The sequence below is a fragment of the Balaenoptera physalus genome (genome assembly GCF_965194825.1).
Source record: "Balaenoptera physalus genome assembly, chromosome: 6".
NCBI classification, from domain to species: Eukaryota; Metazoa; Chordata; class Mammalia; order Artiodactyla; family Balaenopteridae; genus Balaenoptera; species Balaenoptera physalus.
In genome coordinates this window covers 127,331,392-127,348,598 of record NC_138885.1, presented here as the reverse complement: position 1 = coordinate 127,348,598, position 17,207 = coordinate 127,331,392, and the positions used below count along the sequence as shown (strand labels likewise).

Sequence of the window (17,207 nt, the reverse complement as noted above, 5' to 3'; positions counted from 1 at the left end):
CAGCAGGGAGAGGAAACTCCTTGAGAAGCTATCAATTCCACCTCCAACTTTTTAGGAGGTGATACATTTAAACCATGCTAACACCATCGAAGCAAATACAGAAGTCTTTTTCATGTTTAAAGACTTTCATGGAAGGAAATTCCAAAATTGGATCTCAGTGTCTAGTTTGTTCATTTCCTGGTGATGGTAATAATGAAGCATTTTTACTTGAACACTAAGAATATACATATCCTATTTTACCACTGGGACTTCTTTAATTCAGTATGCTAAGTTTATTTTATCTATCAGGCATATTAAATTAGATTCTGTCCTTGAAAATGTGTATCACCAGGTTCAGGAAGGAAGAACTGCTCACCTTGAGGACCAGGTTTCCCTCTTGGGCCTGGAAGTGCTCCCACCAAACCTGAAAGAGAAAATTTTGGCATTTTAATATTCTATACATACAGTTAATTTATATATATGTATAAAAATTTATATGTATTTATACTTATAAATTGTGAAACTGACCAATGTATATAAAATTTATTCCACTTGGTCAATTTCACTTTGGTTACAGAAAGAATTATCACATACCCAGAACACATTAAAGATCATCAGTTCTGTCAGGGAAGAATTTCTAGAGCCATGAAGGATTACAGTGACACTAATTATTCTACGAAAAATAAAACTAGTGTATCCAAGATGATGAGCAAGCGGTACCTGTTTCTCCTTTTTCTCCAGCTGGACCAGGAATTCCATCACGTCCTTGATTACCTCTCTCACCCGCTGGTCCAGGATTTCCTGGGAATCCTGGAGGGCCTGGAAAAAAAAAGCCATTCAAAGAGAGGACTTACTTCCCGTCAGTGGCCTAATGTGAACCCCAGATGTGTGGAATTCTGCAAAATGTGTTCATGTTTCAGAACTGTAGTTACATGAAGCTAAATTCACAGTGAAAACCATGGACAGGTTAGTGCTGTCCTGAGGATTTTTCACTTTGGAATGTGTAGGTCAGCTGATCTTTGGATTAGATCCCTATAAATACCTGACCTCACTTTCCTGCATTGTCGTCTGGAGACTGGGTAACTGGGAGCTACCTTCTAAGCAGCAGTCATGTGTCAGATACCGGTAGACAGAGATTCCAGCCTCAGAAGTAAATATGCTTCCCTCACAAAAGAGAACTAGACAAAGTACAAAAATGGAACCTGGAGGGCCTTTTATTCCTGGAGAGCCGGGGAAACCTTTGATTCCTTTAGACCCCAAATCACCATCTGGACCGGACTTTCCTATAAATGAAGAGAGAGGGGAAGGAAAAAAAGAAAACCAAAAGATAAATGATTCCAGCAATGGCTGAAACAGTCAGTTCTTACAGTCAACTGTGCTCAAGCTGGCCTTCAAGGGGCACTACTGCTACCGGTCACTTCAGGCTGTTATTTCCCCAGAGAAGCACAGCAGAGACATGGCCAGTCATTTTCAAAGGTGTGCATACCCCAGCCCCTTGGACCGCTCAATATATGATTTATTACTTTAATTGGGAGTTAGCAGCAAAGCCACTGAACCTTTCCGTGTTTGAAAAGATAGTTTAAATATTGTCTTTAGGTAAGACCTGAAGTTGCAAACCAGTGGCTGGCTTAGCAGTTGTTTTTGATCGAAGTGAAAACTTCAACCCAAATAACAAGCAAATAAGAAAGCAAGCCAATGTTTAAACTGGAAACAGCAACAACAAAACCCTCAGAACAACAGTGTTATGGGTTAAATTGTGTTGCTCCCAAATGCATATGATGAAGTCCTAACTCCCTAGTATTTCAGAATATCACTGTATTTGGAGGTAGGTCTTTTTTTTTTTTTCTTTTATTCTTTTTGGCCATGCCACACGGCTTGTGGGATCTTAGTTCCTTGATCAGGGATTGAACCCCGGCCCCCGGAGGAGTCCTAACCACTGGACCACCAGGGAATTCCCAGGTAGGGTCTTTAAAGAAGCAATTAAGTTAAAATGAGGTCACCAAGGCAGTACCTAACACAATATGACTGTTATCCTTATAAGATTGGGACACAGACACACAGAGGAAAAGACACCTGGAGAAGGCGGCCACCTTCTCCAAGCTAACGAGAGAGGCCTCAGAAGAAATCAACCCTGCTGACACCTGGATCTCAGACTCCCAGCCTCCAGAACTAGGAGAAAATTAATTTCTGTTTAAGTTACCCGATCTGTGGTACTTGCTTTGGGAGCCCTGGAAAACTAATACAAATATAAAGTTGGACAACAAGCTAACATTTCAGGTCTTTAGGCTGAATTCGTTGAGTCAGCGCCCCCGAAGTTTTGTTTACAGGAGGAGGTTTGTAGATTTCAGGTCAGCAAACTCAACCGAAACGGGCTCCTTGTGATTCATTCGCTATTTTTCAGTGTCTTCGAATTTGAAGATCAGAGTTGAATAAAATCAATTGTAGTACAAAAGCCTAAACTGCTTTCCATTTACTATTCTAGGAGGCAAGGGCCATACCACACTGCTTGCTTGCAGCTTTCGGGTTGCAAAACCAGAGCTTACCTGGGTGACCAGGGCTTCCGGGATTCCCAGGAACTCCCTCTGGTGCAGCAGGGCCCGAACGTCCAGGTGTGCCAGGTGGCCCTCTATCACCTTTCTTTCCCATGTCACCTGGCAATCCTGGATCTCCCTTAAATTCAGGCAAACACCTTTAAAATTCTCATATAAGCAGGATATGTGATCAGAATTAAGTATAAACTAGGTTGGTTTGTATTTATGTATTTATTTATTTAGCAATTCATGGTAAGTGTGTGCTGTGTGCTACCACCCTGATAGCTGCTGGGAACAGGATGGCTATATAATTTGTGGGGTGCAGTGCAAAATGAAAATGCAGCTCTCTTTAAAAGAACTTTTAAAAAGTAATTGAAGACAGAAATGGCAGAGCATTAAACCAAACATGGAGTCCTTGTCAGCATGGGACCTCTGTGGCTACACGAGTCCTGTGCCCAAGAAGCCAGGAATATAATAGTAACCATGTACGAATATGTGATGGATACAGTCCCTGCCTTCATGGAGCTTTAGAGACCAGTGGGAGATAGACATTAAATAATCACACACACAGATAATTTCAAATTGTGATGATTAACTCAGAGGTAAGAAAGAAATAGAACAAATGGATGTGTGTTCTTCATATACTCTGCATGCAGATAAATGTATGTCAACCACATGTAAAAAAAACAGACAAACAAAAACACAAACTTCCCATGGTTTAATATTCATTAAATCTGTACTTCACTTTTATGATAAGCCAGAACATATGGATTTGATAGTAACTTACAAAATCTCGATAGTAGCTGACTAAGATTCATTACTCTGTTACTAAGATTTGCCAGCATGATAAAACCAGCACATTTTGTGTTCAACGCACAGTTTAAAAAATTTCTTCTGTGGTTACCTATGAAAACTTTAAATGAAACTATTCATTAATTGAATGTGAATTAAGTCAAATATGATTTCTCACTCAGGAAAAATCTCAGTGGAAGGAGTCTCTTTCTGGTTTTCTGAGGACCTCGTTAAAAATAAAGGGCACGCGGAGCAACTGGGCCCGTGAGCCACAACTACTGAGCCTGCGCGTCTGGAGTCTGTGCTCCGCAACAAGAGAGGCCGCGATAGTGAGAGACCCGCGCACCGCGATGAAGAGTGGCGCCCGCTTGCCACAACTAGAGAAAGCCCTCGCACAGAAACGAAGACCCAACACAGCCATAAATAAATAAATAAATAAATAAATAAATAAATAAATAAAATAAAATAAATAAAGGGCAAAGGAAATTTGTTTGAACTCCAAGTAGTAAAGGGTTACTTTCTCGGGTCTTTGTGGTTTCTAAAAGTTTTCTTTCTTGTTGTTTTACAGCTGGAGGAAATCTTTAGGAAAGGTGGTGTTTTATTGGCTCAAAAGAGAGTCAGGGAAAAAGTCTCCTAAGTAACGATTTTTATATTTTTTGGAAGTCTGATGAAAAATAAGACTCCTTGTAAAAAAAAAAAAAAAAAAAAAAACAGAAAACCTGTATCCAAACAATTTTCATTCGATTTTAGGAGATTAGTGGGCTTCTTTGGATCCAACAGGCTTCCCCAGGGATCCATGGAATCCCATGTGAAAAAACTCTGCTTGTGGGAATTTCTATTAATTATTCTCTATCACTCTAGCTCTGGCTCTTGTGTAACTGCTATACGCAGAAAGGATGGAAGAAGATAAACCTAAAAGAACAGCTGAGCCACACTGAAACCTTTGGTTGCTGCATGATACCACATACAAGGAAGGGCTTTGGCATCCAGTCTCTAGTTGACAGAGCACAAGCGCTGAGAACACTGTGACAAGATAGAAAATCCTCTGTGTAATGCAATGACAATAAACTTTTAAAACAATTAAGAAAGATAAATGTATATATCTTAGGATTTTTTTTGGTTTTGCTTTTTAATAATGTTCTAAATTTATTTTATTTTACATCTTTTATTATGTTTAAGAAGACAAGTATTTTTTATTACAAAGTTGGAACATTTATTTTTGTAAGCCTGTGTGAGATGAGTCTATAGCAGAGACTGGCCACTTTGTAGCACAAGAAAAACAGACACTGCCCTGGCAACTTGTATGGGCTTGTGATCACTGCCTCCTCCTGGCAGCACACTTAAATTGCAGGGTCAGTTATGAGAAATTCCTTGGGGGTTGAAACTGGAGGGAATAAACCCAGAAGTTGAAGTTGTGTGATAGGCATCCTTAGTTATAGAGAGAGGGGAGAAAACCTCAAATAACTGTCTGAAAATACAGTAATATTTTCAATTTTCTTTGCCCACAATGAATCCAGATACTTGTTGATATTTAAAGGGACTCATTCCACCACCAAAACATAAATACTTCAGTGGCCTATATACCTTTGGTCCTGGTGGTCCTGGCCTTGTACCTTCTGAATAACCTGGCTCTCCCTTATCTCCTTGGAGACCATGAGTACCTGGGAGGCCTGGTCTTCCAGCTAGACCTGGGAATCCCATAGTTCCCTTCATTCCTTTAGTACCTGAAATTAGGAAAGAAATCAGGTAAATTGGTCAAGGCAGAGATCTTGAAGGGTTCTACTTCTCACCTTTGCACAAACCACCTTTCTCCCAAGAAGCTGGTTTTTCAGAAGCACTAAAGTGTCAGGTAGTCTTCTTTTTTTTTTTTCAATTTTCTTTAAATTGGAGTATAGTTGCTTTACAATGTTGTGTCAGTTTCTGTTGTACAACGAAGTGAATCAGCTATATGTATACATATATCCCCTCCCTCTTGGACCTCCCTCCCACCCCCCCATCCCACTTATTAGAGAAATGCAGATCAAAACTACAATGAGGTATGACCTCACACCGGTCAGAATGGCCATCATCAAAAAAATCTACAAACAAAAAATGCTGGAGAGGATATGGAGAAAAGGGAACCCTCTTGCACTGTTGGTGGGAATGTAAATGGATACATCCCACTATGGAGAACAGTATGGAGGTTCCTTAAAAAACTAAAAACAGGTAGTCTTAATGGGTGATTTTTACACCATGTAAATTATTTATTTTGTTCTCACTCATGTTCTGGTTGCATACAGTACATTTGTCTAGAAGCAAATCTAGTTGTTTTACACCAACTTTCTACCAAGTGGAAAACCAAAATGACAATACAGAAAATCTAGAATTAGGACCTGTCTTGAGGTTGTAGGCTCGTAACAGGACATTATGCATTACCTGGCACACCCATGTTTCCCATGCTTCCTGGCACACCACGTGGTCCTGGCTCACCAGGATTCCCAATGCTGCCTGGATCTCCTCTGGGGTCTTGAGAACAAATAAATAGTCATACGCTCTGTGTAGTTCCTGGACATAGTAGATGCTCAATAAACACTTGTTGCTTGCACAAATGAATGAATCCAGCGCAGCCAGACCATCTGGTTTAGGTACTTGTTTAGCTGCATTTATGCCTTCAAATAAGGAAGGGACTGGTGACTCAGAAAATGTAAAATTAGAGAAAGTTAGATTTTTGTCAGCAGGCCTGGATTTCAAACATCAGAATCATCCTAGGACCAAAGCCAGCAGGAAAGAGGGGGCTCCTGTGACAATATAGTAACAGATTTTCAAATGCAATATGGAACTTTTATTACAATGCAATAAATTTCATCACAGATGTGGTCACGGGGAATAGGGGGCTACTTTATTTGTTTAAAAAATTACTTTGCAAACTCAATAACTTGTTTAAAATAGAAAGAGGCAAATTTGAAAACCTCTAAAGCATTATCTTACTTTCTTCTGGGATATATGAGGTTGTAATAAATTATAGTTTAGAATACATATCAGCTATTTCAAAATAAAATTTTGAGTGCAAAACAGAAATTCATGTAGGTTAACATTTTTTAGTTAATACAGGCTGACTACAATTTGGTTAAATTATAAGAAATATAATTTGGTTAAATTATAAGAAGCAAATTTCTGTTGGAACACTGTTGGGGCAGAATTCATATTCTAGAAACACATTTTTGTTACATTTAGATCTAGGAAAACTTAACACCTGATATTTCTATTAGAGAATCAGCTATACCTGGTGATCCTGGTGGTCCAGGTGGCCCTTGGAGTCCTTTGAAACCTGGTAACCCTGGAATGCCTCTGTTTCCTTTCTCACCAGGCTTCCCTGCAAGTCCTAAAGTTAAAAACTATGTATTAAAAATACAGGTTAGAATTTTATCAGACTTATCCACATCCTGATTAAAATTTTTGAGCTATTATTGAAATACAACATAGCATATTTGTTAAGAGTATGGGCAGATTTGGGCTTATATTTTATTTAAAAAGAAGATTAAAAGAGGTAATACATGAAAAGCATTAGCACAGTGCCTGGCATGAGTTAGTTCTCAAAGAACTCTAGCAATTTTCATAACATTTACACTTTGAATCAACATTTTAAGAATTAGTGGCCTAAATACAGCTTCTTTTTGTTTTTAATTAATGACAGAGGATTATCTACTACTATTCTTGTCTGGACTATTTCATTCTTAATCCATTTATTACAACTATCATTTATTAAGTAGCTGGTTTATGGAAGACATTATTTTCTTTTATTTATCTTATTTAATCTTCAGGCAATCTCAGTGTATTCTTGAGCCTTTCCAGATAGGGTGCAGAGATGAGAAAATTGTGACTCTTTAAGAAGTCAATGAAATAATATAGAGTCACATCATCAGTTAGTGGTAATGCTGGGATTTGAATCCAGTTCTGCAGGCTAGAAGTCTCATACGTTTCCCACAACACCATCCTACCTTCCCTAAAACATGGCTTTGATCACATTCTCCTGCTCAAAAATATTCATTGAATCTCTTTTGCCTACAGAGTAAATGACAGACTCCTTTCACTGGCACTTGAAACATTCAACAATCTATCCATGGCTGCAGCTTGTGCCTTTTCTCAAGCAGATTCACTTCCCTTGGCTGTTTCCCTGCTTACATATTCATTCATTCACATACGTGTTGCGTACCTAATTAATAGACAGGTCTTGTTCTATGTGCTGGAGACATAGAAAAATCAAGTTCTCTCTTCCCAAGTTTTTAGTGTTTAACTGGGGAGACAGCTAAGTAAAAAATTACCACCCAGTGTGATAGTTTCTGTAACAGAGTTGGGCACAATAGGCTACAGGGAAGAATTTTGAGAAGAGGGGATTTTTTTTTTAATTGTAGTGTGATTGCTTTGCAATATTGTGTTAGTTTCTGCGGTACAGTGAAGTGAATCAGCTATACGTATACATATATCCCCTCCCACCTGGACCTCGCCCCCCATCCCACCCATCTAGGTCATCACAGAGCACTGAGCTGAGCTCCCTGTGCTATTCAGCAGGTTCCTACTAGCTATCTGTTTTACACATGGTAGTGTATTTATGTCAAACCTAATCTCCCAATTCATCCCACCCTCCCCTTCCCCGACTGCGTCCACACGTCCGTTCTCTACCTCTCCGTTTCTATTCCTACATCACTAATTATTAGAGAAATGCAAATCAAAACTGCAATGGGGTATCACCTCACACCGGTCAGAATGGCCATCATCAAAAAATCTACAAACAGTAAATGCTGGAGAGGGTGTGGAGAAAAGGGAACCCTCTTGCACTGTTGCTGGGAATGGAAATTGATACAGCCACTGCAGAGAACAGTATGGAGGTTCCTTAAAAAGAGGGGATATTTTTAAGCTCAGTCTTGAAGAGCAAGTGGGAGCTAGCTGGATGGAGAAAGCATGGAATGGGACAGAATTCCTAGGCAAGAAAATAACATGTGCAAAGGAGTGGTGAGTAGCAGGGAGTTAGAATATTTTCTTTTGTAACTTTCGTTTTTTTTCCATTTATATCCTTTATCATAACCTAAAAATATAAATCACTTAATTTATTCATTTGCTTTGGTTTTTAAGGGGTGGCAAACAACTGCCCGTGGGCCAAATTTGGCTGGATGTTGAACTTGATGTTGAACTTGATGTTGAATGGCTGGAGAGCTAAGGATGCTTTTCATATTTTTGATGGGTTGTAAACAAACAGATAAACACACACAAAAGAAGAATATGTAACAGGTGTCATATGTGGTCCACAAAGCCTAAGATATTTACTACCTGGCCCTGGATATAAATTGTTTACAGAGACATTATTGTCTCTTTCCGCTACTAAGCTGTAAGTTTCCTCATGACCAGAATACTACCTCTGCTTTGTTCACCTCTGTATCTTCAGGACATAGTAAAAATGTCTAATCAGTAGGTACTAAAAAAAACTGCTAAGTAAATAAATGTTATGTGACTGGAGAAGTAGGCAAAGGGCAACAAGTGATAAAGAAACCTGGATGCCAGTCGAAGAAATTTGAATTCTTAAAGCAAGGGGAGACTTGGAAAGATTTTAAGCCAAGAGTATTCCTTGCTCATCTGAAACCTACTCACAATTTAAATCCTTCCTCATGGAGGCTTCTTTTTTTTTGAAATTTATTTTATTGAAGTATAGTTGACTTACAATGTTGTGTTATTTCTGCCGTACAGCAAAGTGATTCAGTTATACATGTATAAGTTCTTTTTCATATTATTTTCCATTATCGTTTATTACAGGATACTGAATATAGTTCCCTGTGCTCATGGAGGCTTCTTTGACTACCCTGGTTGAGGTGTTTTCTGCTTTGCTCATCTCCCACAAGGCTCACTGCCAGTGGTACCCAGCTGGCAGCACAGTGAGAAGGCTGAGTAAGGACTTTGGAACCAACAACATCAGTGTGAGGTCCATCTCTGCACTTCTATCAGAGTGACACTGAGTAATTTGACCTTTCCATTTCCCATCTATAAAATGGGATGACAGCAGTAACCTACTCCTAGGGTTGATGTGAGAATTAAATGAGTCAATATTGGTAAAGCTTGGAACAGTACCTGCATGTGGGAAGGGCTTCACAGGTCTTTGCTAAAATAGCGTAACTGTTCTTTTGTATTATTCATTACCTTTTTGTACATATGCCTAAATCTTCCATGCAGACTCCCTGAGGAGAGGACGATTGTGCTTTTCATACCTTCAATAGCTCTTCCACATTTGCAGTGGATGTCTTTAAGTCAGAAACTCAGACGAAAAATGAATCACATAGAAATTAGAGAGGCCTAGATAGTATGATCTTTGGCTGTTGTTGTGGTTCAATCTCTGCTTCTTGGTTGTGGGTTTGAAAAGCCAAAAGGAAACACGTAGGACAGCTTCCATGCATATTGTACTTTGCTAGAAGCATAAAAGTAGCATGTGTCCCTATATGTTTTACAGAAACAATTCTTTAATTGTAAATTAGTACCCATTGTGCATTCATGATGTTAGAGTCAAATTTTAGTTTATGGAGGCACAGATATGCTATTCATATTTTTTTTCAAAATGTTTGCAACACTACCTAAATCATCTAGAATAATCCAGTGAAGTGGTGTCTGACAGTTTATGAAGGCTGGACACTTGTGCCAGTATTTTTTTTTTTTACATCTTGGCTTAGACCGGTTCTAGAAGAATTTTATAAAATTCATACTACTTTCTATTCTATTGTTAAAAATGTAATGCAGTCTTCTGTTTGCACCCAGAACTAAACCATCCCTTTGACAGCAGATTAAAGGGGGACTACCCAAAAGGCCTTTACTTGCTCATTTTCCTTTACAGAAAAAAATCTGATTCTTTTCCCAATGATTAATCCTTTTATTTATTTATTTTTAAAGCTTGGCCCATTTGAGGAATAGCAAAAGGCCAGAATGGCTATTTTATTTTTATTTATTTTTTAAAAAATATTTACTTATTTATTTATTTGGCTGCATTGGGTTTTAGCTGTGGTACGCGGGATCTTTGTTGCGGCTCGTGGGCTTCTCTCTAGTTGTGGTGCGCGGGCTTAGTTGCCACTCGGCAAGTGGGATCTTAGTTCCCCGACCAGGTATCAAACCCGCATCCCCTGCCTTGGAAGGCAGATTGGATTCTTAACCACTGGACCACCAGGGTAGTCCCTGATTATCCATTTTTTAAGTTAGCAAATTAGTTGGATTCAACCACTCTCCAGAACCCTGGTCCAATGTCACTTCTGTGAAGTCCTTCCTAATTCTGGGAGAGACAGCTATTCAGTCTTGCCAGCCTGGTCTACAGAACTCTATCCAGAATTTTTAAAGCAAATCTTCCAATCTAACTTCTCAAAGTTGATTACAAATTATTCAAAACTTGATATGGTTTTGCAACTACAAACACATTTTTCTTTTATTCTTCCCTGCTATATAAGTTTGATCTGCAAACATTTAATTTTACCCAGAAATCCTTTGTTTTATTAAAGTTACTTGGGGTTAAATTGGATCAGGAAGACCGCAAGGAAAACCTTCTTAAATTTTGATTTGATATTGGCTGTATTGATCATATAACAAAATCTGTCATACAAAGTGCTTAAATAACTTTAAATAATTTGAATGGGTTTGAATTTGAGCTTAACAGCTATAGCTAACAATTAACAGCATTTTTAAGGCGTTGATTTGTAATCAAAACATATTTTCTCTTTAGTAATTATTCTCCAAAGGATGTTGAGTATAAGAAGCAGTTTTTAGATGCAATCAGAAAAATTCACCCTGGCAGCTGATAGAATAGAGTAGAATTTGGGGTGCAGCTTTCTATTCCAGCCAGGGAAGTTTTTTATGTGGAATTTTTCTAAAGGTTTAATTTTCACCATACTTGGCAAAAGGGGGCTTTGAGGCTTAGAATTTAAAGATTGGCTAGTGAAAATTTAAAGACAGCAGACCAAACTGCAGAATTAACTTAGAAATAAAAAGTTACGATTTAAGGAGGCAACATATTACTGTTCAGGGCACACAAAACCCAGTTGCAGCCCAGCTCAGTCACCAACTGGCTTTGTGAGCTTGGGCGGGAAATTAAATCCTGGTCCTCACTGCCCTCATATGTCAACTAAAGGGATCTTCCTGGATAATTTCTTAGTCCCAGAATCAGCTCTGATGTTCTGATTCTAAACGTAAGGACGTTTGTACCTTTGAGTCCTGGTTCCCCTTTGTCCCCGACTAAGCGGAATATTCCAGGAGGCCCTGGAGTTCCTTTATCTCCTTGTTCCCCTTTGGCACCTGGGGATCCTCTCTTGCCTTTTACTCCTGGAATTCCAAAGCTCCCTAAGAGACAGGCGTAACAACATCAGTTCCTTAATTCTTTAAAAGTTCATGAGGATTCAAAAGTTAACAGTGCTTACCATAAAACAAAACAAGACAAATAAACCAGAAAAGGTTAACGGGGTTGAGAACTTGATAAACAGTTGCCCCCAAACAGGCAGCCACATGAGGGTAGTGGTCTAAGCCTGTAGGGAGAAAATATGACTATTCAAAAGGGACAAAGGAATACAGAAAACTGCAAAATCAAATATAAGGTTTTCTCAGAACTACTTTCTCCTCAAAGAATAAAATATAATTTATTTTTCTGCTAATTAAATGAACATTGTTCATGCCTCCTGATAGCTGGAAAGATATTCTATCACTTACCCCTCTGTCCCAGGGTGCCTGGGTTCCCAGGAGGCCCCGGAGGGCCAACGTTTCCGGGAAACCCCATCATCCCAATCATTCCTTTTTCACCTATGGAAACAAATTAACACAAGGCAGCACATGTTGTGAAGAATGAGAAAAGCGAAATACTCCATAAAATAAAATGAATTATACTTAGAAAGAGAGAAAGAGTGTTGAAAAAATGGTTTCTGTAAACAGGAAAATCATCGCACTTGTCTAGGAGATGGGTCAGTAAATGGTCTTTTTTTACGTCACGGATGTGGAAGTTGGTAGCAAATCACACTTGTGGATGAGGAGAAGATATGCTAAAGTTCTGGAGCATTCCCTCCTCCCAACCCTTGATCAATAACTTTGTTATATTCCCTTATTTTACTTTCTTCATAGCATTTGCCTCTAGATGAACTTAGTTCTTAAATGTGTTTGTTATTGTGTTCCCCATTGTTCGAGGTGGAGTCTTATCCACCAGTGTGTCTCTAGGGCCTGGAACAGTGATGGCATATGATAGTAGCTCAATAATATAAATGAAAGGTTAATTAGCAGATTAAGTTCTTATTCTGGACTCTTCTCTGGAGGAGAGATCAGTGAGGTCCTTATGCCATAAGAAGGCTATTGAAATATTCTCCCCCAAACATATAAACCATAAAAAGTGATGAAATAAAAAGAATTATAAGGGAATACTATGAACAATGACAGGCCAGAAAATCAAATTCTTAGAAGGGGCACAGATTACCAAAATTGACTCAAGAAGAAATAGAAAATCTGAACAGATCTATAAGAAGCGAAGAAATTGAATTAGTAATTTTAAAACTTCTCTCAAAGAAAAGCCCAGCCCCAGGTGACTTCACTGGTGAACTCTATCAAATATTTAAAGAATATCAGTTCTTCAGAAACTCTTCTAGGAAATACAAGAGGAGGAAACACTTCCCATCTTGTTCAATAAGATAGCATTACCCTGATACCAAAACCAGACAAAGATATCACAAGAAAACAGACCAGTAAGTATCCCTTATAAATATGGATGCAAAAAATTTCAACAAAATACTAGCAAATATATTTCACTAGTAATATATTAACAAGATTACACAGCGAAAATAGTCATATTGTGGGTAATTGTGAAATTTGACCATCCCACTACCACCAGTTCCCAGCCCTCTGGCTCCTTGCAAATAATTCAGAAGAAAAACTTATACTAAATGAAAGAGAAGCTTAGAGTCAAGAGCCTATGCCTGTCTCTAGTTTACACAGCTACCTTAAAAGGAAAATGTGGAAGAACAGAGAAGAAGAAAAACAAAAGCACATAAAGGGTACCTGGTGGCCCTAAAAATCCTGGATTTCCTGGATATCCTTTCGTACCAGGTGGTCCCATCTCCCCTCGATGACCTGGCATTCCTGGTGGTCCAGGTTCTCCAGGAAATCCTGACCTATCCAAGCCTGGAATACCTGGGTCTCCTTTTGGCCCCGTTTCGCCTCTTCTGCCTATATATGAATGAATGAATGAATGAATGCACAATTGCTTTCCACACCAACTCCAGATATATTTTATGGCTGTAAATACTTAGCTCTGTGATTGTGGGCAAACCACACACTTTTCCAATTGATAGATTTAGGTCCCCTTTTGTAAAATTCTAAGATCCCTTCTGGATTTAACATTCTGTGTTTCAATGATTCATGAAGTAATGATAGTGTAGAATTTAGATTTATTTTCTAGTCCTGCAGGCACATCTTGGGAATGCACCTTCTGACCGTGGCACAGTCTTTAACCGGCAGAATTCATACAGAGCCACTCACGTGGCAGCAAGCCACCAGATGCTTCTAGAAACAATAACAGCACCACTACAACAATTAACATCTTGGCCAAAATTTTGTTTGTGAACATATAAGTATAATAGGCAAGTTCTAAAGGATTTTTTCCCCAGAAACAGTTCACAGATCTGGTTGAGAGGAGCCAAAAAGATAGTAAATTTCCCATGACTGCCTAGCCTTCATAATTTAGATTTACTTTCATACCCTTTATGTTGCTTGTAAAGCAACCAACTATGTACTTTAGTTTGTAACTTGTAAACATATACCTTTGCACACATTCACTTTGTTTCAATAATAAGGATACATTTACCACTTTAATATACCTATGAAAGTATTAAAGATAAAACTTATTTGAGAGTTTATATGTATATATATATGTAAATATACATTTGTATATATCTGCATTGTTCATATTTTGTTGCATACAAGACACAAACCAATTTTACTGTAGTAACTTCAGGTCTCTTACTCTATAGTTGGTATTCACTGCAACAAATTCATGACAACAGGTTTTTGTTTCTGAAATCACTTTTCCCATTGAACAGTGGTCAGGACTTGTTACCGGATAGTTCTCGTGTTAAGCAGCAAAACTCAGAGCAGGAGTCCCATGTCATCTGCCCGCCTGGTGACTGGTTTCAAGGGCCTCCCCCTACCTTGTTGCCCTTTCAATCCATTTAAGCCTGGAAGTCCTCGAGCTCCACTGAGACTTTCTTTGCACCTTCCTGGGGGGCCTCTTTCTCCCGGTGGTCCAGGCTGCCCTGGATCCCCTGCAAAATAGAGTCCAAGAATACAATCGGGTGCCAAAACCCAAGGTCCTAGTATGGCTATCCCAGTCATTCTCTTATAACTTTCCCCCCTGAATCGAACTTATATTTAATACCATTGATATGTCTTATATAGAGGACACCCATTAAAAAGGAAAGAAAGAAGAAAGGAAGAAAGAAGGAACAAAGGTAGGGCAGCAATGGAATGGAAATTTGAATGGAAAGTTAATTAAGCCTCGCACGTTCAAATTATTGAGCTAGAAGTTTGAGAAGAGTTCTTCACCCCTAGAGCACCTACACATTCAATTTGCAGCATTTTAGCTGAGTTCACAGTGGAGAAAAGTAATCACACTTGCTATTTTACCTCGTGGTCCATCAAACCCTCCAGTTCCTGGAGTTCCAGGGAGACCTGGAAGTCCAGGGAGTCCGATTTCTCCATTTTCCCCAGAGTTGCCTCTTTCTCCTGGCAAACCTGGTGCTCCTGGTTCTCCAGGCATGGCTAGTCCTGGTTCTCCCTATGGCACAGAAATTACGTTAGTTTTACTGTATCATGCTTTCAAATCCTTATTGACTACTGACCGCTCTTTAGGGCTATTTACTTGAAAATAACGTCTCCGTGATGGAGGTTCTATGTCCCTTTTGCACAGTCACCACCATTCCATCCACTTTCCTTTTTCAATTGTAGTTGCTGACTTTTTAAATAAAACTGTGCTTAGTAATTCTTCATAGCCTCCACTTTTTAAGAAGACTGTGGAATTTTCTGTAAACAGTCTAGATGTCTCTCCTTTTGATAGTTTTTCTCATAGATATCCACATCTGTTTCTAGAGTTTTCCCATTTTAAGTACTCTGAATGTTTCTGAAGATTAAGGAAGAAATAGAGAGGCAGATTGGTCTTCTTACACCTTCTATTCTCCTTTCTAAAGGGGAGTGATGGTTCAGAGAAACTTTTTAAAAAGTCGGCATCTTCATCATCTACAAATATATTGACAATTTCTACACACAAAGCATCCTGACAGGTAGGAGAATCCTAACTGGCTGACTGTAATCGACCCTCCTCTCCCCTCCCCAATATCAGTCTGAATTTTAATTCTCAAAGACCTTGACTCCTGGGAGGCCTGGCTTTCCAGGTAACCCTGGCTTTCCCATTTCTCCAGGACAGCCTGGTGATCCTTTTGTGCCTGGAAAACCTTGGTCTCCTACAGAGAAAAAAATAACAAAGGTTGTAAGACAGGTCTTAAAAGATTCTGATCAGTAGCTCTTAGATATTTTTATGAAAGTTTAAATGATGAGAATGCCGACCGCTCAATTAGCACTTAAAAGAAGTCAATTCCAAATCAGATTACATTGGTTCCCAGTTTAAAAAATTACCTTCTCCATTCTTGTTGTTTAGCACCACTAAAGTTTGACTGAGCAATTCTTTAAACCACTGATACCGATTGACCATTTGGGTGCCTTTCTTAAAAAGTATATTTTGCATACTGTGTACAGCCAAATGAATTTTTAAATGTGTCTATATATCTATGCAAGCATGACCCAGATCAAGATATAAAGCATTTCCAGTATCCAGGTAGGTAGCCTTTCTTAACATGGGTTGCTCAAGAGAATTACTTCCTAAAGCTCTATAACAGCCACTGAACATTAACTTCTCTTTTATGCATTTATAATAGGAGAGTTGAGAAAGGAGTTAACACACATCTTTTTCTCTGGTCTGTGGTTCAACAGAGGAAAGCCTGGTAGATCAAGGCTGTGTTCAGAGAGTTCCTTTGTACCCCTAATTTGACCAATTTCATTTATTTATTTATTTTAGCTGTGTCGGGTCTTAGTTGCGGCACGTGGGATCTTCGTTGTGGCATGTGGGCTCGTAGTTGTGGCATGTGGGCTTCTTAGTTGCGGCATGCATGTGGGATCTAGTTCCCCGACAAGGGATAGACCCCGGGCCCCCTGCATTGTAAGCACAGAGTCTTACCCGCTGGACGATCAGGGAAGTCCCTGGTTTGACCAATTTTAAATTCACAGTTATTTCATGGGATTCATTAGGTTCAACTGGGAAATTCTGAATCTCCACTTTCAAGAAGCCCTTATGCTAGTTCTGTTTCCCATAGTTTACAGTCTCCTTCCAGAAGGCAAATCCATAGGGTTACAAGCTAGGATGTAATTTCTCAAGGCATGGTCCACGAAGCACTTGGCTAAAACATGGGCCAGGTTGCATTACTTCAAGATCACTGGGAAGAAATCTAAGAAACTGGAGTCAAAGCCATTCTTGGGACCACGTGAGAAATGTGATTATGTTTTCTATTTCAAATACTCATAAACTGAGATCAATATTCCTATATTTGGGCAGAACTGATGTGTGATAAACATTGCTGACATATTAATGTAAGAGATGAAGCACCAAAAAATGGATTATATTTGGATAAGCACTTCAAACAATATTGAAACACACATGAAATTATCATAAAATCTGAAGTTCTATGGGACATCCCAGGGACTGAGATTACTCATATGTCATCCTGGACAGGACTTTGATGTATTTGTCAGCAGGGAACCTCAGGTTACTGTTTGAGTTCTTAGCATCTGGAGTTCTTTGGAGTGTTTTCCCGCTTTGATGAGAAACAG

General features: G+C 39.0%; 1 protein-coding gene across 1 annotated transcript in view; it reads right to left on the bottom strand.

Annotated features, from left to right (window-relative positions):
- COL4A3 (collagen type IV alpha 3 chain) overlaps positions 1 to 17,207 on the bottom strand; it is a 137,148-nt gene that overhangs the window by 19,811 nt on the left and 100,130 nt on the right. Inside the window, exons 30-42 of the mRNA XM_082464610.1 lie at positions 15,690 to 15,787; positions 14,955 to 15,105; positions 14,480 to 14,593; positions 13,332 to 13,499; positions 12,003 to 12,092; positions 11,505 to 11,639; positions 6,565 to 6,663; positions 5,718 to 5,807; positions 4,887 to 5,026; positions 2,523 to 2,649; positions 1,182 to 1,262; positions 700 to 798; positions 356 to 403 (exon numbers count right to left, since the gene is read on the bottom strand). Coding sequence (XP_082320736.1) covers positions 356 to 403; positions 700 to 798; positions 1,182 to 1,262; positions 2,523 to 2,649; positions 4,887 to 5,026; positions 5,718 to 5,807; positions 6,565 to 6,663; positions 11,505 to 11,639; positions 12,003 to 12,092; positions 13,332 to 13,499; positions 14,480 to 14,593; positions 14,955 to 15,105; positions 15,690 to 15,787 — 1,440 coding nt within the window. The remainder of the gene's footprint in view (positions 1 to 355; positions 404 to 699; positions 799 to 1,181; positions 1,263 to 2,522; positions 2,650 to 4,886; positions 5,027 to 5,717; positions 5,808 to 6,564; positions 6,664 to 11,504; positions 11,640 to 12,002; positions 12,093 to 13,331; positions 13,500 to 14,479; positions 14,594 to 14,954; positions 15,106 to 15,689; positions 15,788 to 17,207) is intronic.